Below are 27,599 nucleotides of genomic sequence, written 5' to 3'. Positions count from 1 at the left end.
ATAGATAGATAGATAGATAGATAGATAGATAGATAGATAGATAGATAGATAGATAGATTAGATAGATAGATAGATAGATAGATAGATAGATAGATAGATAGATAGATAGATAGATAGATAGAGTGGAAGGTAGGTAGGTAGGTAGATAGATAGATAGATAGATAGATAGATAGATAGATAGATAGATAGATAGATAGATAGATAGATAGATAGAGTGGAAGGTAGGTAGGTAGATAGATAGATAGATAGATAGATAGATAGATAGATAGATAGATAGATAGATAGAGTGGAAGGTAGGTAGGTAGGTAGGTAGGTAGGTAGGTAGGTAGATAGATAGATAGATAGATAGATAGATAGATAGATAGATAGATAGATAGAGTGGAAGGTAGGTAGGTAGATAGATAGATAGATAGATAGATAGATAGATAGATAGATAGATAGATAGATAGATAGATAGAGTGGAAGGTAGGTAGGTAGGTAGATAGATAGATAGATAGATAGATAGATAGATAGATAGATAGATAGATAGATAGATAGATAGATAGAGTGGAAGGTAGGTAGGTAGATAGATAGATAGATAGATAGATAGATAGATAGATAGATAGATAGATAGATAGAGTGGAAGGTAGGTAGGTAGGTAGATAGATAGATAGATAGATAGATAGATAGATAGATAGATAGATAGATAGATAGGAAGGTAGGTAGATAGATAGATAGATAGATAGATAGATAGATAGATAGATAGATAGATAGATAGATAGATAGATAGATTTATAATACAGATAGATAGAGTGGAAGGTAGGTAGGTAGGTGGGTGGGTGGGTGGGTGGATGGATGGATAGATAGATAGATAGATAGATAGATAGATAGATAGATAGATAGATAGATAGATAGATAAAATCAAATTTGGCACCCAGGTTCTATAATAGCCAGTATCTAAGATTTAAGTTGTTTAAAATATATATATTTATTATTATCAACAGAACTGAAAATACAGAACAGAAAAAAAATACACCCAGCACTAATAACAATAAAAAACATTGGTGTACAAAAAAGTGGGGGTCGGGGGAGGACACAAGTATTACATAAATTTAATGTTACACATATAGAGTTCACCCCGGCTGGATGCTAGGGGGAAAGGAATTCTGCCCTGGTACCATCAAAGCAATGCTCATGGCACAAAAGAGTCAAGGAGTCTAAATAAACAATGAAGTAACTCCTAAACGGTGTGGTTTGGGGAAAGAAAAAGGAAAATAATTGATGTATGAGACACACATTCTCTGGAATCTTAAAAATGTGAGCTTACAGCCAAACACAAGAGGGCTCTAATATATATTTAATTGTGGTTACCGCTACGGAAGTGTTAGCATCACATGAAGAAAACCCTCACTGCAACGTGACGGGGCTGAAGCAGGTTGGCACATTACATGAGTAGAAGCTGCGCATTTTGAAAGAGCGCTTCGGTTTCGTTATGTTTTCTTTACTGAAAATTGGAGGTCACTAGGAAAAACAGCTAGCGTTGGTCTGAGAGCATATCGGTAAAGCAGACGGTACCACCTTCAGCAAAATATGTTTGCCTGTCTTTTTCTGTCTGCTTTAGAAATAAAAAAAAATATTGTTTGGGGAAATGTAGATGACTACTTCATGGGAACAGCAACAAAATTAACTTTTTCCATCTAAACTTTGCTCTTGGCAAAGCCATGGAAAAGTCTTTCCAGTTTCATTAGTTACTGGTCTGTTCAAGCACATAAGGTAGTGTGAAAAAGGCCTGTAACTGTTTATAATACAGTGGTAGCTCTACCTAAGAACGCCTCTACTTATGAACTTTTCTAGATAAGAACCAGGTGTTCAAGATTTTTTTGCCTCTTCTCAAGAACCATTTTCTACTTACAAACATGAGACTACGAAACTGTAACCGGAAAAGGCAGGGAGAAGCCTCTGTGGGGCCTCTCTGGGAATCTCTTGGGAGGAAACAGGGCTGGAAAAGGCGGGAAGAAGCGTCTGTGTGTCCTCTTTAGGAATCTCCTGGGAGGATATAGGGCTGGAAAAGGTGGGGAGAAGCCTCCGTGGGTCCTCTCTAGGAATCTCCTGGGAGGAAACGAGGCTGGAAAAGGTGGGGAGAAGCCTCCACGGGGCCTCTCTAGGAATCTCCTGGGAGGAAACAGGGCCTCCACCCTCCCTGTGGTTTCCCCAATCGCACGCATTATTTGCTTTTACAAGAATGGTGGAAGGTCTTAAGCATAAAACGTATCAGGAAAGACTTAATGAACTCAATCTGTATAGTCTGGAGGTCAGAAGGAAAAGGGGGGACATGATCGAAACATTTAAATATATTAAAGGGTTAAATAAGGTTCAGGAGGGAAGTGTTTTTAATAGGAAAGTGAACACAAGAACAAGGGGACACAATCTGAAGTTAGTTGGGGGAAAGATCAAAAGCAACATGAGAAAATATTATTTTACTGAAAGAGTAGTAGATCCTTGGAACAAACTTCCAGCAGACGTGGTAGATAAATCCACAGTAACTGAATTTAAACATGCCTGGGATAAACATATATCCATCCTAAGATAAAATACAGAAAATAGTATAAGGGCAGACTAGATGGACCATGAGGTCTTTTTCTGCCGTCAGACTTCTATGTTTCTATGTTTTACATTGATTCCTATGGGGAAAATTGCTTCTTCTTACAAACTTTTCTATTTAAGAACCTGGTCACGAAATGAATTAAGTTCATAAGTAGAGGTACCACTGTACTGACCTTCAATAAATAAGACTAATAATAAGTTAGGATGCTACTGTGATAATTGGATTAATTCCATTGCATCTTGGCTAAAAGATAATAGAACCCACACTACATATCGAACAGTAATACAATTGAGAATGTCCGGAGATATTTCACAAGAATACCTTATGCCACCAGACTTGAAATTTGGAGCCTAGAAAATTTAGAACTATGCTGCCTTCGATCTGACCTAAGTGTAGAACACAAAATTATATGCGACAATGTCCTACCTGTCAATGACTACTTCAGCTTCAACCATAACAATAACATAACAATCTTGCAATAGATACAAACTTAATGTAAACTGCTCCAAACTTGATGGCCAAAGATTCGACTTTGGCAACAGAGTGATCAGTGCCTGGAATACATTATACAGTGATACCTCTTCTTACAAACTTAATTCGTTCCCTGACCAGGTTCGTAAGTAGAAAAGTTCGTAAGAAGAAGCAATTTCCCCCCTAGGAATCAATGTAAAAGCAAATAATGTGTGCAACCCAATCCCAAAACTCACCCCTTTTGCCTTGTGCTGCTGGGAATCCCCGCCTCCGGACTTCCATTGCCAGCCAAAGCGCCCGTTCTTGCGTTGCTGGGATTTCCCTGAGCCTCGCCTCGCTGGGATTCAAAGCAACACCGGCATAAATGAAGGAAATCCCAGCGAGAGGGACCTCATGGGAATCCCAGCAATGCAAGAATGGGCGCTTCGGCTGGCAATGGAAGTCCGGACGTGGGGATTCCCAGCGAGGGGAGCCTCAGGGGAATCCCAGCGCTTCGGCTGGCAACGGAAGTCCAGAGGCGGGGAATCCCAGTGGTGGCGGCTCAGGTTCGTAAGGTGAAAATTGTTCAGAAGAGGAGGCAAAAAATCTTAAACACCGGGTTCGTATCTCGAAAAGTTCGTTAGTAGGGGCGTTCATAAGAAGAGATACCACTGTACCCGACTCTGTAGTTTCTTCCCCAAACCCCTGAAACTTTAATCTTAAACTGTCTACCCCATTCCTAAGGAGTGTGTATAAGCACACTAGTGTGCCTACTCTCCCTATCCTAAAGTCACTATGTATTTTGTAAGATACTATGTACTCAAAACCATGCTTGTACTTTTATATATTCATATTAATGTTTATACTTTGTTTATAGCCATATATGTGCTTGACAAAATAAAGAACTGTGAAAATATTACAGATGCCTCACATCTTAGACACAAATTGTTTCAATTTCTACTCTCAAAACGATGCTATAGAGCACTGCACACCAAGACAACTAGACACAAGAACAGTTTTTCCCAAACATCATCACTCTGCTAAACAAAGAATTCCCTCACCACTGTCAAACTCTTCACTAAGGCTGCATTACTATTACTATTAGTCTTTCCATCATTCCTATCACCCATCTTCTCCCACTTATGACTGTGTGACTGCAACTAAACAATGTCGTCTGGCGGGCCCCAGGGAAAGAGCCTTCTCTGTGGCGGCCCCGGCCCTCTGGAATCAACTCCCCCCGGAAATTAGAACTGCTCCCACCCTCCTTGTCTTCTGTAAACTACTTAAGACCCACCTATACCGCCAGGCATGGGGGATTTGAGACACCTTTCCCCCAGGCTTATTATAATTTATGTTTGGTATGTATGTGCTGTTTGGTTTTTAATTATGATAGGGTTTTTAGTTTTTTAATATTAGATTTGTGCCATTTTAATATTGTTTTTATCGTTGTTGTGAGCCGCCCCGAGTCTTTGGAGAGGGGCGGCATACAAATCTAATAAATTATTATTATTAATTATTATTGTATCCTTATGATTCATATTAATATTGACTGTTTCCTGATCACTTATTTGACCCCTATTATAATCATTAAGTGTTGTACATCGTGATTCTTGACAAATATATCTTTTCTTTTATGTACACTGAGAGCATATGCACCAAAGACAAATTCTTTGTGTGTCCAATCACACTTGGCTAATAAAGTATTCTATTCTGTTCTATTCTATTCTATTTTAAGAGCTTGTTTCATTGGGATTGTATTACAAAAGGGAATCATAAGCCATTTTACCAGACTTTTCTAACCCTCTGTTTTCTTGCAAAAGTTTTTTTAAAAAATGTTAGAAATCTTCCAATAATCCATGTTTATTTGCGATCTTTCTGTAGCCCTATGAAAGAATTATCTTTATCCCTATTGAAATGTCAGACTTGTGGGCAAAAACAGTCAAAAATGTCATATTTTGCATACTTTGCTTCCAATTCTCCAAATGAAATTTAAGAAATTATGGAGAAATGGAAAATTGGCCTTTGTTCTGTTTCTAACAATTGAAAGAAAGGAAGAAAAATATTGAAAACAGTATCTCAAAGAATAAAAACAAAATTAACCACAGAAAAGCTTTATTAAAGCCCTAGATATTTTTAACTCGGAAGTTTCCTGGGCCTCTATCTGGATTTATTTATTTATTTTTATTTATTTATTTATTTTGTCAAGTACATATTGGTAGTACACCAAGACATAGCAAGTAGGAAAAGCAAGTAGGATGCTTGGCTGCATAGCTAGAGGTATAACAAGCAGGAAGGGGGAGATTGTGATCCCGCTGTATAGAGAGTTGGTGAGACCCCATTTGGAATACTGTGTTCAGTTCTGGAGACCTCACCTACAAAAAGATATTGACAAAATTGAACGGGTCCAAAGACGGGCTACAAGAATGGTGGAAGGTCTTAAGCATAAAACGTATCAGGAAAGACTTCATGAACTCAATCTGTATAGTCTGGAGGACAGAAGGAAAAGGGGGGACGTGATCGAAACATTTAAATATGTTAAAGGGTTAAATAAGGTCCAGGAGGGAAGTGTTTAGTGAACACAAGAACAAGGGGACACAATCTGAAGTTAGTTGGGGGAAAGATCAAAAGCAAAGTGAGAAAATATTATTTCACTGAAAGAGTAGTAGATCCTTGGAACAAACTTCCAGCAGACGTGGTTGGTAAATCCACAGTAACTGAATTTAAACATGCCTGGGATAAACACATATCCATTGTAAGATAAAATACAGGAAATAGTATAAGGGCAGACTAGATGGACCATGAGGTCTTTTTCTGCCGTCAGTCTTCTATGTTTCTATGTTTCTAATGTTTATATACATGATACTAGTAAGAGAGAAACATTAGGACAGGGAACGGAAGGCCCGCTGGTGCACTAATGCACTCCCCTTTCTGTCCTCTTAGGAATCGGGAGAGGTCAACAGTGGATAGTCTAAGGGTAAAGTTTTGGGGGCTAGGTGATGATACTTCAGAGTCTGGTAGTGCATCAACTACACGGTTACTAAAATCGTATTTCTTGCAGTCAAGTTTGGAGCAGTTTACTTTTAAGTTTGCATCTGTTGTGTGCTCGTGTATTGTTGTGGTTGAAACTGAAGTAGTGAGCTTAAATGGACTCCAGGGATGGTAGAGGACAGGAAGACCTTGGAGGAACATTGTCCATGGGGTCACGATGGAATGATACTTTTAGGTGGGGGAAGGGGAGATTTTATTAAGCAGAAGGGAACACAACAACATTGGCTCACCACATTTAATGAAGTCATACGTTTTACCCTCTAAAAGGTGGGTTGTTAGACCTGTACATTTCCTAAATAAATAATTATGCAGATATGTTGACTTTAACTGCTGTAGTCACCAGATTGGGGTCATTTCCATCAGAACATGTAAAACATATACTTCCGTCTTCTGGTTTACTGTGGGGAAATGAGCTTAAGAGTGTTATTCTCTTTTTAAAGGCATTGGCCCTATCCATCTCAACCAAGTGGACTGCACAGGGTTGGAGAAGTCTATCACAGACTGTAAATTCAGCAAGGAGATCGGGAGATGCACCCATGAAGAAGATGCTGGTGTGAGATGCAACATCCCAGCCATGGGCTTTCAAAACCAGGTGAGATAATTGGCACCTTCCATGATGGGAGAATTCTTCTTCTTCTTCTTCTTCTTCTTCTTCTTCTTCTTCTTCTTCTTCTTCTTCTTCTTCTTCTTCTTCTTCTTCTCCTCCTCCTCCTCCTCCTCCTCCTCCTCCTCCTCCTCCTCCTTTTTCTTCTTTTCTTCTTCTTCTTTTCTTCTTCTTCTTCTTCTTCTTCTTCTTCTTCTTCTTCTCTTCTTCTTATTTTCTTCTTCTCCTCCTCCTCCTCCTTCTTTTCTTCTTCTTCTTTTCTTCTTCTTCTTCTTCTTCTTCTTCTTCTTCTTCTTCTCCTCCTCCTCCTTTTTCTTCTTTTCTTCTTTTCTTCTTCTTCTTTTCTTCTTCTTCTTCTTCTTCTTCTTCTCTTCTTCTTATTTTCTTCTTCTCCTCCTCCTCCTCCTTCTTTTCTTCTTCTTCTTTTCTTCTTCTTTTCTTCTTCTTTTCTTCTTCTTTTCTTCTTCTTCTTCTTCTTCTTCTTCTTCTTCTTCTTCTTCTTCTCATCTTCTTTTCTCCTCCTCCTTCTCCTTTTCGTTTCCTCCTCCTGCTCCTCCTCCTCTTCGTTCTCTCTCAGTAAAATAATATTTTCTCATGTTGCTTTTGATCTGAGAAAATATTATTTTACTGAAAGAGTAGCAGATCCTTGGAACAAACTTCCAGGAGACGTGGTTGGTAAATCCACAGGAACTGAATTTAAACATGCCTGGGATAAACATAGATCCATCCTAAGATAAAATACAAAAAATAGTATAAGGGCAGACTAGATTTGTTACTATGTACTGTTTTTTTACCATTGTTGTGAGCCGCCCCGAGTCTGCGGAGAGGGGCGGCATATAAATCCAATAAATCTAATCTAATCTAATCTAGATGGATCATGAGGTCTTTTTCTGCCGTCAGTTGGGGGCATCACAGCGGGTGAGCATATGGGGGGAAGGGAAGGGCTGTGAGCATGTGCACGCATGCCTAGCACACCCACCCACGCCCCTTTTTGGACGTGAACCAAAAAAGCTCCGCCATCACTGCCTTAGATGGTTGTGAATCTCCATACAGATTGAATTAATAATAATAATAATAATAATAATAATAATAATAATTTATTGGATTTGTATGCCGCCCCTCTCCATAGACTCAGGGCGGCTAACAACAATGATAAAACAACATGTAACAATCCAATAATAAAAAACCACTAAAAACCCTTATTATAAAACCAAACATACACACAAACACACCATGCATAACTTGTAATGGCCTAGGGGGAAGGAATATCTCAACTCCCCCATGCCTGGCGGTATAAGTGAGTCTTGAGTAGTTTACGAATTGCTATAGTAGCAGTGATAGTAGAAGCAGAGGTCTTCTTCGGGACCGGCCTCACTGTTAGACAGAGCAAAGGAGCCCAGGTCTTTTCATGTGGCTTGTTTTTTTATGCCTTGGTTGCATGATCACTGCTTGTGACATTCGCTACTAACCCATGCGGGTCAAATCCAACTTCGAGCACATTGTGATATTTTTAAACCCATGTGCAAACAGAGCTAAAACTGTATGAGGTGCAGCACACACCAACAGATGTTAGAGGACCAAAAACACACACACGCAAGCTCCTCAAATAGCCGCCGTGACCTGAAAGGGGTCATATGAATCAAACTGTTGAAGATACTTCTTAAAATGTTTACAGAATTCGGGTTTTGAACAGGGAGCGCTATTCCTCAACCTTCCATGTTGAGGTCATCTCCAGACGGCTGGCTCAGAGTCCGCGCTGGCAGGCAGTTCAGTGAATTTGTAAGATTTACATCCCGGGATTTGGCCAAACTCCACATGTTCCATTCAGTTTAACATCTGTGTTCTCTTAAAACCCATGAGCGCAACATAATTTGAGAAACATCCGAGCCTTTCTCCAAATAATTTGCTCCGTAGTTTTTTTAACCAAGCTTCTTCCTAATACAGTGGCACCTCTACTTACGAACTTAATTCGTTCCGTGACCAGGTTCTTCAGTAGAAAAGTTTATAAGAAGAAGCTATTTTTCCCGTAGGTATCAATGTAAAAGCAAATTGGGGAATCACAGGGAGGGTGGAGGCCCTGTTTCCTCCCAGGAGATTCCTAGAGAGGCCCCACGGAGGCTTCTCCCTGCCTTTTCCGGCCCTGTTTCCTCCCAGGAGATTCCTAGAGAGGCCCCACAGAGGCTTCTCCCCACCTTTTCCAGCCCTGTTTCCTCCCAGGAGATTCCTAGAGAGGCCCCACAGAGGCTTCTCCCCACCTTTTCTGGCCCTGTTTCCTCCCAGAGATTCCTAGAGGTCCCCCCTCTCCCTTCCTCCCTCCTGCTCTCTCCCTCTCCCTATCATCCTCCCTCTTCCTCTCCCTCCCTCCCCCTCCCTCTCCCTCTTCCTCCCTCCCTCCCTTCCTCTCCCTCTCCCTCCCTCCTTCTCTCTCCCTCTCCCTCCCTCTTCCTCCCTCCCTTCCTCTCCCTCTCTCTCTCCCTCCCTCCTTCTCTCTCCCTCTCCCTCTCTCCTCCCCTCTCTCTCAACCAAACCCATCTCACAAGGTGATTATTATTAGAAAAATAGGAGGAGGCAGGAATATTCAGTATGTTTGCTGCCTTGGGTTAGTCATAAGGTAATAAAAGCAAATAAAAATAAAAACATAAATTATGAATAGTTTTTTTTGTCCCAGGCATGTAACATGGCTCATGATATCATTTTGATCATCCTGATGGAAGATGTTGTTGAGCAGCAATTCAAAATGTGGAGGTAGCCTGAGCTATGTCAATGCAATTCTTTTTTCCCCGCAGTTCAGATTTTTAAAATGAGTAGAGTTGAAACCATCCTAGTTATTTCCAGCTCAACTGGAGGCAATCCACATTCAAAAAACCAGCTGGATAATTTTGGTAAACCGACTTGCCAAGCGTGTCTTTGTTACACAACTCGTTTCCCTAGCCTAGTTTTCGATGTCCTCTATGAGCAGGAAACGCCACTCTCTGCCACTTTTATGGGATGAAATTGGAGTTTTGCCATCACTGTAACTTTCCTAGCTGTCAATTGGACCGTTATCTATCGGACCAGATTATTTCCGGGACCATCTTTTGCCTCACGTATCCCAGTGACTGGTCAGGTTGCACAGAGTTGGCCTTCTCTGGGTCCCATTGGCCAAACAATGCTTATTGGCAGGTCTGTGGGGAAGAGCCTTCTCTGTTGTGGCCCCGATCCTCTGGGAACCAACTCCCCCCCAGAGATTCATACCGACCCCACTCTCCTCACCCCCCCGGAAAGGTGTTAAAAACACATTTATGCCGGCAAGACTGGGACCGTGAGAGATGATTGATTGTTTTATATTGGGTTTTATTGTATGTTTCTCAATGTATTTGTACTATTTTTATTATTGTCTATATTTTATTCATTAAGCCGCTCTGAGTCTGCAAGGAGAAGCGTGGCCTATCTAATCTAATCTAATCTAATCCAACCCAACCCAAGCCAACCCAACCCAATCCAATCCAATCCAATCCAACCCAATCCAACCCAATCTAATCCAACCCAACCCAACCCAATCCAACCCAATCTAATCCAACCCAACCCAATCCCAACCCAACCCAATCCAACCCAATCTAATCCAACCCAACCCAACCCAATCCAACCCAACCTAATCCAACCCAACCCAACCCAACCCAATCCAATCCAATCCAATCCAATCCAATCTAATCGAATCTAATCTAATCCAACCCAACCCAATGTAATCTAATCTAATCTAATCTTTCCCACAGATACGCTTGAGTGGAGGCCGCACACCTTACGAAGGCCGGGTGGAAGTTCTCCAGGAGCACAACGGCACATTGATATGGGGCTCCATCTGCGGTGAAGGATGGGATATAATGGATGCCATGGTGGTTTGTCGCCAGCTGAATCTTGGCTACGCTAGCCATGCTTTCCAGGTACAGGATTGTTTTAATTGCATAGGTGCAAAACAGAGGTGGTGTCCTCCAGGTTCGGACTGGTTCACCCAAACTGGTAGCAACCTGCTGGTGATGTTATGTCGTCTGGCGGGACCCAGGGGAAGAGCCTTCTCTGTGGCGGCCCCGACCCTCTGGAACCAGCTCCCCCTGGAGATTAGAACTGTCCCCACCCTCCTTGCCTTTCGTAAACTCCTTAAAACCCACCTCTGCTGTCAGGCATGGGGGAATTAAGACATCTCCCCCGGGCCTATACAGTTTGTGTGTATGTTTGCTGTTAATAATGGGGTGGAGGCCCTGTTTCCTCCCAGGAGATTCCTAGAGAGGCCTTACAGTGGCTTCTCCCCACCTTTTCCGGCCCTGTTTCCTCCTAGGTGATTCCTACAGTGGCCCCACAGAAGCTTCTCCCTGCCTTTTCCGGCCCTGTTTCCTCCCAAGAGATTCCTAGAGAGGCCCCATGGAGGCTTCCCCCCGCCTTTTCCGGCCCTGTTTCCTCCCAGGAGATACCTAGAGAGGCCCCACGGAGGCTTCTCCCCGCCTTTTCCAGTTAGTTTCGGAGGGTTGGGTTAGTAAATGGAAAATGATTCTTGAGAAGAAGCAAAATAATCTTGAACACCCGGTTCTTATCTAGAAAAGTTCATAAGTAGAGGCATTTGTAGGTAGAGGTACCACTGTATTGGTGTTCCTTTTAGTCACATGAAACTGGGCCCTAATTTGAGGCTATCCAAAAATATGTTTTTACAGCCCAGGATAATCAGGAGCCTTGACCCTTACCAGTCAAAGATCAGTAACAAGAAGAAGAGGAATTATGATAGAATTGGGTAGAATTAGATACAAGAGGACACTATTTCTTTTGTTGAAGTTGAGTATAGTTTATGTCTATTACCGGTATATAAATATAAAAGAGCTGCGTTGGTGCAGTGGTTAGAACGCAGTACTGCAGGCTACTTTTGCTGCCTGCCAGCTGCCTGCCATTTGGCAGTTCGAATCTCACCAGGCTCAAGGTTGACTCAGCCTTCCATCTTTCCAAGGTGGGTAAAATGAGGACCCAAATTGTTGAGGGCAAATAAGTTGATTCTGTAAACTGCTTGGAGAGGGCTGTAAAAGCACTGTAAAGTGGTATATATGTTATTGTCCCTTCATTCCTTCCAAGTAAGCCACACTGAACTCCTGAGAAAAAGGTGGGATATAACTCTAATAATAAATTTTTTTTATTTATTTATTTATTTATTTATTGGATTTGTATGCCGCCCCTCTCCGTAGACTCGGGCCGGCTAACAACAGTAACAAAAAACCAGCATGTAAATCCAATACTAAAACAACTAAAAAACCCTTATTGTAAAACCAAACATACATACATACAAACATACCATGCATGAATTGTAAAAGCCATGGGGGAAAGAATATCTCAGTCCCCCCATGCCTGATGTCAGAGGTGGGTTTTAAGGAGCTTACGAAAGGCAAGGAGGGTGGGGGCAATTCTAATCTCCGGGGGGAGTTGGTTCCAGAGGGCCAGGGCCGCCACAGAGAAGGCTTTTCCCCTGGGCCCCGCCAAACGACATTGTTTTGTTGATGGGACCCAGAGAAGATCCACTCTGTGGGACCTAACCGGTCACTGGGATTCGTGCGGCAGAAGGCGGTCCCGGAGATAATCTGGTCCGGTGCCATGAAGGGCTTTATAGGTGATGACCAACACTTTGAATTGTGACCGGAAACTGATCGGCAACCAATGCAGACTGCGGAGTGTTGGTGTGACATGGGCGTATTTGGGAAAGCCCATGATTGCTCTCGCAGCTGCATTCTGCACGATCTGAAGTTTCCGAACACTCTTCAAAGGTAGCCCCATGTAGAGAGCGTTACAGTAGTCGTGCCTCGAGGTGATGAGGGCATGAGTGACTGTAAGTAGTGACTCCCGGTCCAAATAGGGCCGCAACTGGTGCACCAAGCGAACCTGGGCAAACGCCCCCCTCGCCACAGCTGACAGATGTTTCTCTAATGTGAGCTGTGGATCGAGGAGGACGCCCAAGTTGCAAACCCTCTCTGAGGGGGTGATGGATGGACAGGCATATGTGATGGATGGATGGCATATTTATGTCTTGACTTTTCTTTGGAATGCTCAAACTATGCATGGAACAACTCTCTTAATTTTAAGTCAGCCTTGAATTGTATTCTTTGATGGGATACAAAGGAGAAACATTAAGCTGAAAACTTTCAACAACATTATTTAGAATAAAATAGAATAGAATTTTATTGGCCAAGAGTGATTAGACACACAAGGAATTTGTCTTGGTGCATATAAAATCTCAGTGTACGTAAAAGAAAAGATAGATTTGTAAAAACACATAAGGTATAACACTTAATGATAGTCTTGGTACATATAAGCAATCGTTAGGAGCTTCCATTTGATTTGAATTACTTTTCCATTCAATTGATTTAATCATAGATCCAGACACCCAACATTTTGAAGGCCATTTTAAGCCAAATATCTGTTGTGCCAAAAAAAACCCCCAACCCCATTCATCGCTCTTGTTAAGCCAAGCAGTTGTGGCTGAAACCACACAGCACAGTAGCTAGGCAGCAAGAAAGAAAGTGAGGTTACAAATCTAAGGCCCCAGAATGATATTTCAGATGACATCATTTGCAGCCATTGAGAAATGGACCACCCGTATTTCGGAGGGTTGCATTTACCAGCTGGGTATGCACTCTCCCAATTCAAGCATGCCCCTATGTGCCCACGCATGAGTCTCTTGTTCAATTTTGCTTCCACGCATGCGCAGGAAGCAAACATGTTTATTTATTTAGTTATTTTGTCCAATACACAACAATACCCAATGAAGGTAATAGAGGACACCTTCGAGGAAATAGAATTAGAGAAAGAAGAGAAGAGAGACTATAGGATAAAATAATCAGTGAGAGAATAGAAGAAAGAGTACCTCCGGAACCGCCTGCTACCGCACGAATCCCAGCGACCGATAAGGTCCCACAGAGTTGGCCTTCTCCGGGTCCCGTCGACTAAACAATGCCGTTTGGAGAGCCCCAGGGGAAGAGCCTTCTCTGTGGTGGCCCCGGCCCTCTGGAATCAACTCCCCCCGGAGATTAGAATTGCCCCCACCCTCCCTGTCTTTCGTAAACTACTCAAGACTCACTTATACTGCCAGGCATGGGGGAGTTGAGACACCTTTCCCCCAGGCTTTTTTTTATACTTTTGTTTTATGTTTGGTATGAATGTGTTGTTTGATTTTTTAAATAATGATAGGGTTTTATATGTTTTTTAATATTAGATTTGTTCTACTATAATATTGTTTTTATTATTGTTGTGAGCCGCCCCGAGTCTTCGGAGAGGGGCGGCATACAAATCTAATAAATTATTATTATTATTATTATTATTATTATTATTATTATTATTATTATTATTATTATTAAAGATATAGGGATAGAAGAGAAGATATATGGGATATAGGAGAGACAATAGGACAGGGGTTGGAAGGCACTCTAGTGCACTTATGCACGCCCCTTACTGACCTCTTAGGAATCTGGAGAGGTCAACCATGGACAGTCTAAGGGTAAAGTGTTGGGGGTTAGGGGATGATACTACGGAGTCCGGTAATGAATTCAACGCTTCAACAACTCTATTACTAAAGTCGTATTTTTTGCAGTCAAGTTTGGAGCGGTTAATATTGAGCTTGAATCTGTTATGTCCTCTTGTGTTGTTGTGGTTGAACCTGAAGTCGTGGTTGACAGGCAGGACATTGCAGCATATAATCTTGTGGGCAATACTTAGATCACGTTTAAGGCGTCTTAGTTCTAAGCTTTCTGGGCCCAGGATTGTAAGTCTAGTTTCATACGGTAGGAATCTCACTAGGAGATGTGTGTGCATGCAGGATTTCAATGTTTTTTTGCTTCGGCGCTTTCACAGAAGCAAAAGGTCAGTAAAACCTTGCGCGCATGAGCATCCTCTCATGAGATTTTGCTTCTGCGCATGCGCAGGAATAAAAAAAAGACCCCAAAATTTTTTTAAAAGAGATGCGCCAGCCGAAAGATGGCACTGAAGCGGTCGCTCACAAATTGCGCAATCTGGCGGCCATTACAGGAATGGAATCTGCCACCACATCAGTAGGAAGTTATCTATGTTAGAGAGGTTATCTTCTCTACTTAGTATCTTTGGCCACACATTTGTTAAGACAGTGTTTCCCAACCTTGGCAACTTGAAGATATTTGGACTTCAACTCCCAGAATTCCCCAGCCAGCAAATTTATTTATTTATTGGATTTATATGCCGCCCGTCTCCACAGACTCGGGGCGGCTAACAACAGTAATAAAACAGCATATAATAATAATCCAATACTAAAAACAGTTAAAAATCCATTATTATAAAAACCAAACATAGATACAGACATACCATGCATAAAATTGTAAAGGCCTAGGGGGAAAGAGTATCTCAATTCCCCCATGCCTGGCGGCAGAGGTGGGTTTTAAGCAGCTTATGAAAGGCTAGGAGGGTGGGGGCAATTCTAATCTCTGGGGGGAGTTGGTTCCAGAGGGCCGGGGCCACCACAGAGAAGGCTCTTCCCCTAGGTCCCGCCAAGCGATATTGTTTAGTTGACGGGACCCAGAGAAGGCCCACTCTGTGGGACCTAACTGGTCGCTGGGATTCGTGCAGCAGAAGGCGGTCCCGGAGATAATCTGGTCCGGTGCCATGAAGGGCTTTATAGGTCATAACCAACACTTTGAATTGTGAATTGTGAAATGCTGGCTGGGGAATTCTGGGAGTTGAAATCCAGATATCTTCAAGTTGCCAAGGTTGGGAAACATTGTGTTAAGAGACAGCAGCCCTGCTGAAATAGCAATTATATCTGAAGTCCTATTCCTCCTGCCTTACTGCAATCAGTTTTGATGCATTACGTCAGTGGCTCTCACTCTTTCCTTCACCACAGACTCCTTAAAATATCTTTTGTGGCCATGGGCCATGGCCGCGGACCCCCCAGGACTTAATTCAAGATTTAAATTCAAGATTGTGGTCCCGCTATATAGAGCTAAGAGCACATTTGGAATATTCTGTTTTGTTCTGGAGACCTCCCCTACAAAAAGAGATTGATCAAATTGAACGGGTCCAAAGATGGGCTACAAAAATTGTGGAAGGTCTTAAGCATAAAACTTATCAGGAAAGACTTAATGAACTCAAACTGTATAGTCTGGAGGACAGAAGGGAAATGGGGAAATGATTGAAACATTTAAACATGTTAAAGGGATAAATAAGGTCCAGGAGGGAAGTGTTTTTAATAGGAAAGTGAACACAAGAACAAGGGGACACGATCTGAAGTTAGTTGGGGGAAAGATCAAAAGCAACATGAGAAAATATTATTTTACTGAGAGAGTAGTAGATCCTTGGAACAAACTTCCAGCAGACGTGGTTGGTAAATCCACAGTAACTGAATTTAAACATGCCTGGGATAAACATATATCCATCCTAAGATAAAAATACAGGAAATAGTATAAGGGCAGACTAGATGGATCATGAGGTCTTTTTCTGCCGTCAGTCTTCTATGTTTCTATGTTTCTAGATCAATAGATAGATAGATAGATAGATAGATAGATAGATAGATAGATAGATAGATAGATAGATAGATAGATAGAAAGATAGATAATAAATAGATAGATAGATAGATAATAGATAGATAATGGATAGATAATGGATAGATAGATAGATAGATAGATAGATAGATAGATAGATAGATAGATAGATAGATAGATAGATAGATAGATAGATAGATGATAGACAGACAGACAAAGACATAGAAAGGTAGGTAGGTAGGTGGTGGATAAATGGATTATGGATGGATATGGATGGATATGGATGGATGGATGGATGGATTGATGGGTGGGTGGGTGGGTGGATGATAGGTAGGTAAGTAAGTAGAAAGGGTGAGTGAGTGAGTGAGTGGGTGAGTGACTGATAAATTGGCGGCAGGAAGGAGAGAGCACATAATAAATAAATAATAAATAAGTTTCATAAGAAAATGACTCTGCACAAAACGGTTGGAAAATGTATCTATATTTTCCCCATGGGGATCTCCATGCTTGACCTCCGCCTTGTTGCCACTCACTCCATCCCCTCTTTCAGCCTTTTCCCAGGAAATGGGTTGGGCCAGCATGCAAGCCCAAAGGGAAGGGCAGTAAAGGGAACCGATTGCCTGTTGCAAGTTCAGCTCCACTGAAAACTGGCCCCCCAGAGGTCTGGCTTTATTTTCTTGTGCGGCCGCCAATTTTTGGTTCAGGAGTTGAGGACTCCTGAATGCCTCTGTTTCCAGTCTCCCTGCCGTGTTGACGTTAGCAGCCCTTATGCCGTTTGATGGAGGAAGGTATTTCCTTGCCCTGGGTCTGCTTGTTTTGGGAACAGAGGTCCTTGTGTTTGCTCCAGGCTGCCCTCCTCACGGAATATACAGCCCTTCTGTGTACATGGAACAGACAAACCCTTGGTTTGCATGCCAAGAAGGCGTTTTTAATGAGGTTCTACCTGATGCAAGGAACGTCTTCTCTGTTAGGACCTCCGCAGCATTTTCCCTAGGTGGAATCCGGGGAGGGTTGTTCTGACCTTCCGACCGGTGCGTTGCGTGCGCATTGCGACAGTGGGTAGAGTGCAGTACTGCAGACCACTAAAGTGGACTGCTAGATCTACAGGTCAGTGGTTCTCAGCCTTCCATCCTCCGTGGACTCGGGACAGCTTACAACATTTCAATTAAAAATACAATATATAAAACACTTCTAATCCAATTAATAGAAATAATTAGCTTAAAAATTATCTTATAAAGCTAAACATTTAAGCATTCAAATCCAATTAATAAAATAAATAAATAAATTCACATGCATACTATCACATCCTATATATTCACTGGGCAGAGGCTGGGGTCTAGTGGCCCCAAGCCTGCTCTATCTATCTATCTATCTATCTATCTATCTATCTATCTATCTATCTATCTATCTATCTATCTATCTATCCATCCATCCATCCATCCATCCATCCATCCATCTATCTATCTCCATCTGTCTGTCCATCCATAAGAACATAAGAAGAGCCATGCTGAATCGTGCCAAAGCCCATCGAGTCCAGCATTCTGTGTCACACAATTGTCCCAGGGGACCTTGAGCAGAAAGAGAAGGCAAAACCCTCTCTCTCTCTCTCTCTCTCTCTCTCTCTGTCTGTCTGTCTGTCTGTCTGTCTGTCTGTCTGTCTGTCTGTCTGTCTATCTATCTATCTATCTATCTATCTATCTATCTATCTATCTATCTATCTATCTATCTATCTATCCTCTATCTCCATCTGCCTGTCCATCCATAAGAACATAAGAAGAGCCATGCTGAATCGGGCCAAAGCCCTTCGAGTCCACCATTCTGTGTCCCACAGTGGCCCACCAATTGTCCATGGGGATCTTGAGCAGAAAGAGAAGGCAAAACCCTCCCTTTCCCTTGACCCCCAACAAATGGTAACCAAGGAAACCCTGCCTGCCTCAACCAACATAGAGGTGGCACTTGGACATCTGTGTTAATAACCAATTAGAAGGCCTGGTGTTTATGGGAACTTGGGAGGGGTGATTTTCAGAGGGAACAGATGCAGTCACAAAAGCATCCTTTTCAGTGGTTCAAGGACATCCTATGCTTATCCAACAGTGGATAGTCTAGGAGGGTAAAGTTTTGGGGGTTAGCTGATGATACTACAGTCAGGTCGTGAGTTCCAAAAAATTAACTACTCGGTTACTAAAGTCGTGTTTTCTGCAGTTGAGTTTGGAGCGGTTTACTTTTAGTTTGTATCTGCTGTGTGCTCATGTATTGGTGTTGTGGTGTTGTGGATTTCAGACAACCATTACAATGGCTGGGATATCTCCGGGACCGCCTTCTGCCGCATGAATCCCAGCGACCGGTTAGGTCCCACAGAGTTGGCCTTCTCCGGGTCCCGTCGACTAAGCAATGGCGTTTGGCGGGACCCAGGAGAAGAGCCTTCTCTGTGGCAGCCCCGACCCTCTGGAACCAGCTCCCCCCAGATATCAGAGTTGCCCCCACCCTCCTTGCCTTTCGCAAGCTCCTTAAAACCCACCTCTGTCGTCAGGCATGGGGGAATTGAAATTTCCCTTCCCCCTAGGCTTATAGAATGTATACATGGTATGCTTGTATGTATGAGTGGTTCTTTAAATTGGGGTTTTTAAGATTATTTTTAACATTAGATTTGTTTACATTGTCTTTTTATATTGTTGTTAGCCGCCCCGAGTCTTCGGAGAGGGGCGGCATACAAATCTAATAAATACAAATACAATACAAATAATGTACTGATTTTTTAAAAAAAACAAAACCCTAAACCTGCCAGCTGGAGGGGAGGTTTTGACCATATTCCATATTGTGAGTGCTGTTACACATGACCAGAATGTGCTACTGAGCCAGTAGTAGCTCCCACCTATACCCTGCTGCCTCTTTATGATTCTTGGCATGCAGCCTTCCTATATCCACTTCTTCCTGGCTGTGTTGTTTGGCCAGAGCCTAGAAATTGTTCAGTCGTTTTTATTGAAGATTTCCAGGAACACGGCCAAGTTCTGCTCCATCATTATGGCTAAGTATTACAAGGTTTCAGGCTTAGTTTTTCCTTTAGAAGCAGTGGTTCCCAACCTTCCTAATGCCGCAACCCTTTAACACACTTCCTCATGTTGTGGTGACTCCCAACTATAAAATAATAAAATCATTAGGAAACTCAGAGGTGGGTTCCTCCACTGCACGGGCACATGTGTGCTTTGTGTCAAGTTTGTGTCAAGCTGTCAAGTTTGAAGACCCCTAGGTTAGGGGGTTAGGTATGCAAGGGTTTTCGAACTTGGCAGGTTTGAGACTTGTGGACTTCAACTCCCATTCCTGAGCTAGCATGACTGGTGGAGGAATTCTAGGAGTTGAAGTCCATTAGTCTTAAAGCTGTCACGTTTGAAGTTTGTAAAAAGTCTACATAGTTTTTAAAAGTATTGTAAAGTTTGTAAAAAGTCTACATAGTTTTTAAAAGTATTGTAAAGTTTGTAAAAAGTCTACATAGTTTTAAAAAGTATTCGGCTATGCTCAATGATGGGCTCCTATGGGGTCAGGTACGCAGAACTGGTAGAAAATTTTTGAATATTTTTCTTTGTCTCTGGATACATAAGAACATACGAAGAGCCATGCTGAATCAGGCCAAAGCCCATCGAATCCAGCATTCTATGTCACAGAGTGGTCCACCAATTGTCCATGGGGACCTTGAGCAGAAAAAGAAGGCAAAACCCTCCCTTTCCCTTGACTCCCAACAAATGGTACCCAAGGGAATCCTGCCTACCTCAACCACCTCTAAAATGTAGGTGCGTCTTATACTCTGAAAAATACAGTAATCACATTTTTTTTGGTATTTCTTATTAGGAGACCTGGTATTGGTATGGAGAGAACGATGCAGACACTGTGGTCATGAGTGGGATGAAATGCTCCGGGACAGAAATGGCTTTGTTCCATTGTCCTCGTGATCCCAAGGTCTCCTGTCCCAAAGGAGGCGGACGCAATGCAGCTGGTGTTTCCTGTACAGAAAGTAAGTTCTACTACCTCCCTTGGCTCAAATCTAGACCACGGTTGATATATCTGCGAGACCGCCTTCTGCCGCACAAATCCCAGCGGCTGGTTAGGTCCCACAGAGTTGGTCTTCTCCGGGTCCCGTCGACTAAACAATGTCGGCTGGTGGGACCCCGGGGAAGAGCCTTCTCTGTGGCGGCCCCGACCCTCTGCAACCAGCTCCCCCCCGGAGATTAGGACTTTTCTTAAACTTCTTAAAACCCACCTCTGCCGTCAGGCATGGGGGAGCTGAGACATCTCCCCTTGCCTATGTAGTTTTATTTATTTATTTATTTATTTACTTACTTACTTACTTACTTACTTACTTACTTATTTGATTTGTATGCCGCCCCTCTCCGAAGACTCAGGGCGGCTAGCAACAATAAAGAAAACAATGTAACAAATCTAATATTAAAAAGTAATCTAAAAAACCCCAATTTAAGAGACCAATCATACCAACAAGCATACCATGTATAAATTCTATAAGCCTAGGGGAAAGGGAGAAAAAATTTCAATTCCCCCATGCCTGACCACAGAGGTGGGTTTTAAGGAGCTTGCGAAAGGCAAGGAGGGTGGGAGCAACTCTGATATCTGGGGGGAGCTGGTTCCAGAGGGTCGGGGCCGCCACAGAGAAGGCTCTTCCCCTGGGTCCCGCCAAATGACATTGTTTAGTCGACGGGACCCGGAGAAGGCCAACTCTGTGGGACCTAACCGGTCGCTGGGATTCGTGCGGCAGAAGGCACTCCCGAAGATATTCTGGTCCGATGCCATGAAGTTTTATGTATGGAATGTTTGTGTGTATGTTTTTATATAAGGTTTTTTTTAAAGTTTTTAATGTAAAATTGTTATTTTAGAGTTAATATTAGATTTGCCACTGTATACTGTTTTTATCACTGCTTTGAGCTGCCCCGAGTCTGCAGAGAGGGGCGGCATACAAATCTAATAAATAATAATAATAATAATAATAATAATAATAATAATAATAATAATAATCGGAAGTCAAGCACGTGGAACAACTTGCCTCCAGAAGTTGTGAATGCTCCAACACTGGAGGTTTTTAAAGAAGATGTTGGATACTGCATGCGCGGAAGCAAAACATCACTAGATCCTAGCTCCCAGCCGACAAGTGTGATATATGTCTGTTGTTCGAAGGGAATGTGTGGCTTTTAATGTTACCAGGATTTTTAAAGTAATTATTTAAATTAATTGGATTTTAGATATTTATATTGTATATTGTTTTTTTATATGTTGTAAGCCGCCCCGAGTCCTCGGAGAGGGGTGGCATATAAATCCAATAATTCAATCAATCAATCAATCAATCAATCAATCAATGCAAAGTCCTTACTCTCCATTCATGTCTGCAGCCGCGGCTGATCTCGTCCTCAACGCCAAGGAAGTCGAATACTCCTCCTACCTGGAGGATCGCCCCATGCATGTGCTACAGTGCGCCATGGAGGAAAATTGCCTGGCCTCTTCCGCGGTCAATACCTCGGTGTCCACCGGCTACAGGAGACTCTTCCGCTTCTCCTCCCAGATCCATAATAACGGGCAGTCTGACTTCCGTCCCAAAACGGGCCGCCACGCTTGGATCTGGCACGAATGCCACAGGCAAGTCTTGCTTTCTATCTCCACTTGGGTAAGACTAGGGAGGAGGGGGAAAGGGAAAAAACACTGAATGTTTGACACAACTCATGCAGTCATCAACACAGACCTGCAGGGGGGGACAAAGAGTTGTAAGCATGAGTTAAAATACCGCTGGGCTAGGCCGTTGGTTCAAAGTTTGTTTGTTTGCTTGCTTGCTTGCTTGCTTGCTTGCTTGCTTGCTTGCTTGCTTGCTTGCTTGCTTGCTTGCTTGCTTGCTTGCTTGCTTGCTTGCTTGCTTGCTTGCTTGCTTGCTTGCTTGCTTGCTTGCTTGCTTGAACCAGAGTACAGGTGGCAGTGGTGGTTGCTCAGTCAATAATACAAGCCAACATATGGTAAAGGTATTATTTACAAGATATCCAATATCTCCATAATATTACACAGTAATTATAATAGAATCCATAATACATCTCTTCTTCGCACACAGCAGGTACATATAGAACAGTGTTTCCCAACCTTTTTTGAGCCGCGGCACATTATTCATATTTTCAAAATCCTGGGGAACACTGAACAGGGGGCGGGGGGCGCGGGGGGGGCTAAAGAAAAGTTTGGAGAAAAAAAATATCTCTTCCTCCATTTCACTCTATTTCTCCCTCCCTCTTTCTCTCCCTTCCTTCCCTTCTTTCTCTCTCTCCATCCCTCTTTCTTTCTTCCTCTCTTTTTTGCTCTCTTTCTCTCTCCCTCCTTCCCTCCCTCTATGTCTTTCTCTCTCCCTTGCTCTCTCTCTGCCTCTCTTGCTATCTCTCTTTCATTCTCTCTCTCTCTTTCTCTCTCTCTTTCTCTGTCTCTCTCTCTGTCTCTCTTGCTATCTCTTTCTCTCTCTCTCTCTCTGTCTCTCTTGCTATCTCTTTCTTTCTCTCTGTCTTTCTCTCTCTTGCTATCTCTCTTTCTCTGTCTCTCTTGCTATCTCTCTTTCTTTCTCGCTCTCTATCTCTTTCTCTCTCTTTCTCTGTCTCTCACTCTGTCTCTCTTGCTATCTCTTTCTCTCTCACTCGCTATCTCTTTCTTTCTTTTTCTCTCTCTCTCTTGCTATGTCTCTCTTTCTCTCTCTCTCCCTCCTTCTTTCCTTTCTATCTCTCCCTCCCTCTTTCTTCCCTCCCTCTTTCCTTTCTATCTCTCCCTCCCTCTTTCCTTTTTATCTTTCTCTCCGTCCCTCAGCGGCGGCAAAGAAGAAGGAAGGAAGGCTGCAGAGGGCACCGAGGACAAGAGCGCTCGCTCGCTCCCTCGCCCTCTGACTTCCCTCCCTCGCTGCTGAAGGGACGAGCGTGGGGAACAAAGCGCGCGCGGGCCCGCTACAAGAAGGGTTTTTTTGCTTTTTTCCCCCCCCACCTCACGGGAGAGCGAGAGAGAGCAGCGCCCTGTCGGTTCCGAGCGCAGCCAGGGAAAGCGGCCTCGAGCCGAGTGCGAACTCCTTGCCAACCAAAAAAGGGGGTGGCGAAGGCAAAGCCTGGGAGGCGGGGAAGGGAAGAGCTGGAGACCCTCAGACAGAATGGCTGAGGGGAAGGAAAAACGGAAGGAGGGAGGGATTGAGAAGCGAAGCCAGGGAGGGCTGAGAGAAAAGGGGAGCAGCGCGCGCGAGAGAGGGGCGGGGCGCGCTTTCCTGAAACGGACGGAGAAAGCCCTCTCTCGCAGTGAAAGCGCTCCCAGCCAGGGGGCTGCAAGAGAGGGCTTTCTCCGTCCGTTTCGGGAAAGCGCGCCCCGCCCCTCTCGCAGCCCCATGGCTGGGAGCGCTTTCGTCCCGAGGAGCTGAAGCCACAGCCGCCGCCGCCGTGAGAGAAGTCGCGCCCCAAGGCAGGGGGCGGCGGAGGAGAGGGGGCAGATCAGGCGGGGAGCTTTGCGGCACACCTGACCGTGTCTCGCGGCACACTAGTGTGCCGCGGCACACCGGTTGGGAAACCCTGATATAGAAGAACAGAATAGATTCTTTCATGATACCTCATGACATTTCAGGAAAGAACGCCAAAATTATGTCGGATGCAGCATGTTCTGCAAAGTTAGAGTGGGGTGTTTTTTTATTATTATTATTACAGTGTTCCCTCACTTTTCGCGGGGGATGCATTCCAAGACCGCCCACGAAAGTTGAATTTCCGCGAAGTAGAGATGCGGAAGTAAATACACTATTTTTGGCTATGAACAGTATCACAAGCCTTCCCTTAACACTTTAAACCCCAAAATTGCAATTTTCCATTCCCATAGCAACCATTCAGATTATTACTCACCATGTTTATTTATTAAAGTTTATTAAAAAAAATATTTATTAAAGGCAGACAAAAGTTTGGCAATGACATATGACGTCATCGGGTGGGAAAAACCATGGTATAGGGAAAAAACCCACAAAGTATTTTTTAATTAATATTTTTGAAAAACTGTGGTATAGACTTTCTGCAAAGTTCGATCCCGCGAAAATCGAGGGAACACTGTACTTCTTTTTGACTGATTTATTTAAAGAATGTGGTAATCCCAATCAATCCCAGGAAGTTGATTCAAACTCTGTTTTCTTAGCACAAATTGGTAGACAATATTGATTTCTTTACTTTGAATGGTTTTGTGCCATTCTATAATGAAATGGAACATAGCAGTATAGATTTGGTCTCTGACCCATTATCATAATACAGTGGTCCCTCTACTTATGAACTGAATTCGTTCCATGAGCAGGTTCTTAAGTAGAAAAGTTTGTAAGAAGAAGCAATTTTTCCAAAATAATGCATGTGATTGGGGAATCACAGGGAGGGTGGAGGCCCTGTTTCCTCCCAGGAGATTCCTAGAGAGGCCCCACGGAGGCTTCTCCCAACCTTTTCTGGCCCCGTTTCCTCCCATGAGATTCCTAGAGAGACCCTACAGAAGCTTCTCCCTGCCTTTTCTGGCCCTGTTTCCTCCTAGGAGATTCCTAGAGTGGCTCCAAAGAAGCTTCTCCCCGCCTTTTCCGGCTCTGTTTCCTCCTAGGAGATTCCTAGAGCGGCCTCACAGAGGCTTCTCCCCACCTTTTCCGGCTCTGTTTCCTCCTAGGAGATTCCTAGAGTGGCCCCACAGAGACTTCTCCCTGCCTTTTCCGGCCCTGTATCCTCCTAGGAGATTCCTAGAGAGGCCTCACGGAGGCTTCTCCCAACCTTTTCTGGCCCCGTTTCCTCCCATGAGATTCCTAGAGAGACCCTACAGAAGCTTCTCCCTGCCTTTTCTGGCCCTGTTTCCTCCTAGGAGATTCCTAGAGTGGCCCCAAAGAAGCTTCTCCCCGCCTTTTCTGGCCCTGTTTCCTCCTAGGAGATTCCTAGAGTGGCCCCAAAGAAGCTTCTCCCCACCTTTTCCGGCTCTGTTTCCTCCTAGGAGATTCCTAGAGTGGCCCCACAGAGACTTCTCCCTGCCTTTTCCGGCCCTGTATCCTCCTAGGAGATTCCTAGAGAGGCCCCACGGAGGCTTCTCCCAACCTTTTCTGGCCCCGTTTCCTCCCATGAGATTCCTAGAGAGACCCTACAGAAGCTTCTCCCTGCCTTTTCTGGCCCTGTTTCCTCCTAGGAGATTCCTAGAGTGGCCCCAAAGAAGCTTCTCCCCGCCTTTTCCGGCTCTGTTTCCTCCTAGGAGATTCCTAGAGCGGCCTCACAGAGGCTTCTCCCCACCTTTTCCGGCTCTGTTTCCTCCTAGGAGATTCCTAGAGTGGCCCCACAGAGGCTTCTCCCTGCCTTTTCCGGCCCTGTATCCTCCTAGGAGATTCCTAGAGAGGCCTCACGGAGGCTTCTTCCCGCCTTTTCCGGCCCTGTTTCCTCCCAGGAGATTCCTAGAGAGGCCCCACGGAGGCTTCTCTCCACCTTTTCTGGCCCTGTTTCCTCCCAGGAGATTCCTAGAGACCCCACAGAGGCTTCTCTTTGCATTTTCCGGTTACAGTTTCGTAGTCTCGGGTTTGTAAGTGGAAAATGGTTCTTGAGAAGAGGCAAAAAAATCTTGAACACCCGGTTCTTATGTAGAAAAGTTCATAAGTAGAGGCGTTCTTAGGGAGAGGTACCACTGCATATACAATCCACATAGCAGAAATAAAATAGAAATATATGTGTACAAGTGTATAAACCAAGCACAGAATTCATTATAATGCTTATCACGTGCAGGGGACATATAAATTGCAGCGATGCCCACAAAAGTTTGGAAAACAAAATAAGCAAAGAAGAATACAAAACAGGTTGCAGTGGATATCTCCAGAAAGAGATGGGCCTCCTTCGTAACCATCTGCTAAAATCAATGTTGATGAAAAGAAGGCCAGGCAGGATAAACAGTAGCAGATGGCTCTTCAACCCTCAAGCTATTTAAACTTTTAAAACTTAACTCAAGCTTTGATTTAGGCCCCCTACTAAGTGTGTACTGTACCTGCAGTGGGATTATCTCCCTGGACGTGAGCTCATTGTTTAGTTCCATCAAGGGTGTTGTGGAGCATTTGAGCAGGGACTAGGACTTCCAGGTAGGCTAATATACACTGCTCAAAAAAACAAAGGGAGCACTTAAACAACAGAATAGAACTCCAAGTCAATCACACTTCTGTGAAATCAAACTGTCCACTTAGGAAGCAACACTGATTGACAATCAATTTCACATGCTGTTGTGCGCGTTCAACTTTGTACAGAACAAAGTATTCAATGAGAATATTTCATTCATTCTGGTCTCGGGTGTGTCCTTTTGAGTGTTCCCTTTATTTATTTTTTTGAGGAGTGAAAAAAAGAATTTCCCTGTATGCATAGGGGAGTCATGATAAACTGCCATTCTGGTATGTCTCAGACAACTGACAATTGGATAAACTTTGATTATATAAAGACAGGAGTGGGTTCTAAATCACCTCTGCTGGTTCGTTTCTTCCCAGGCTATGTGGCTGTGCCTTGTGGGAACGCATGCATGCGCAGTGCCAAAACATCTGACAAAAAGCCGGGGAAGGGAGCCAAAAACAAGGTGGCGACTGCATGCACAGTGCTGGAAACTCGGCTTCTGCACATGCTCAGAAGAATAAAAATTAATTTTTAAATTTTTTTTTAAAAAATGGCAGCACTCATGGACCGGCACCAACCGAACTGGTCCTCTGTATAAAGATAATGTCTAGATTCATCAGCCTTAACCATGATTTGCTAACTACATAAACCACAGAGAGCTGAGTTTATCAATAGAAGAGACTTGTAAACTTGTGGCTCAGGGTTGAACAGTGAGGTCCTTGTGGTTCCCTGAGCTTGGTGGTTTCTTGCAGATGTTTCATTATTAATATTATTATTATTATTATTATTATTATTATTATTATTATTATTATTAATTAGATTTGTACGCCGCCCCTCTCCGAAGATTCGGGGCGGCTAACAACAATATAAAAAGACAATGTAAACAAATCTAATATTAAAAACAATCTAAAAAACCCCAATTTAAAAAAACCACTCATACATACAAGCATACCATGTATAAATTCTATAATTCTATAAATTTCAATTCCCACATGCCTGACGACAGAGGTGGGTTTTAAGGAGCTTGTGAAAGGCAAGGAGGGTGGGGGCAACTCTGATATGTGGGGGGAGCTGGTTTCAGAGGTCCGGGGCCGCCACAGAGAAGGCTCTTCCCCTGGGTCCCGCCAAACGACATTGCTTAGTCGACGGGACCCGGAGAAGGCCAACTCTGTGGGACCTAACCGGTCGCTGGGATTCGTGCGGCAGAAGGCGGTCCTGGAGATATTCTGGTCCGTGAAGGGCTTTACAGGTCATAACCAATACTTTGAATTGTGACC

At 43.5% G+C, this 27,599-nt stretch overlaps 1 protein-coding gene across 3 annotated transcripts in view; it reads left to right on the top strand.

The window, feature by feature from the left end:
• Positions 1–27,599, top strand: part of LOXL2 (lysyl oxidase like 2) — a 121,247-nt gene that overhangs the window by 88,397 nt on the left and 5,251 nt on the right. For all 3 annotated transcript variants that reach the window (XM_070765251.1, XM_070765252.1, XM_070765254.1), the window contains 4 exons: positions 6,523–6,674; positions 10,439–10,606; positions 20,039–20,201; positions 21,586–21,829. In XM_070765251.1, coding sequence (XP_070621352.1) covers positions 6,523–6,674; positions 10,439–10,606; positions 20,039–20,201; positions 21,586–21,829 — 727 coding nt within the window. The remainder of the gene's footprint in view (positions 1–6,522; positions 6,675–10,438; positions 10,607–20,038; positions 20,202–21,585; positions 21,830–27,599) is intronic.

This window comes from Erythrolamprus reginae, chromosome 12, assembly GCF_031021105.1.
Source record: "Erythrolamprus reginae isolate rEryReg1 chromosome 12, rEryReg1.hap1, whole genome shotgun sequence".
In the NCBI taxonomy this organism is placed as follows: domain Eukaryota; kingdom Metazoa; phylum Chordata; class Lepidosauria; order Squamata; family Dipsadidae; genus Erythrolamprus; species Erythrolamprus reginae.
Note: the sequence above shows the minus strand (reverse complement) of the source record. Positions and strands in the feature narration are given on the sequence as shown.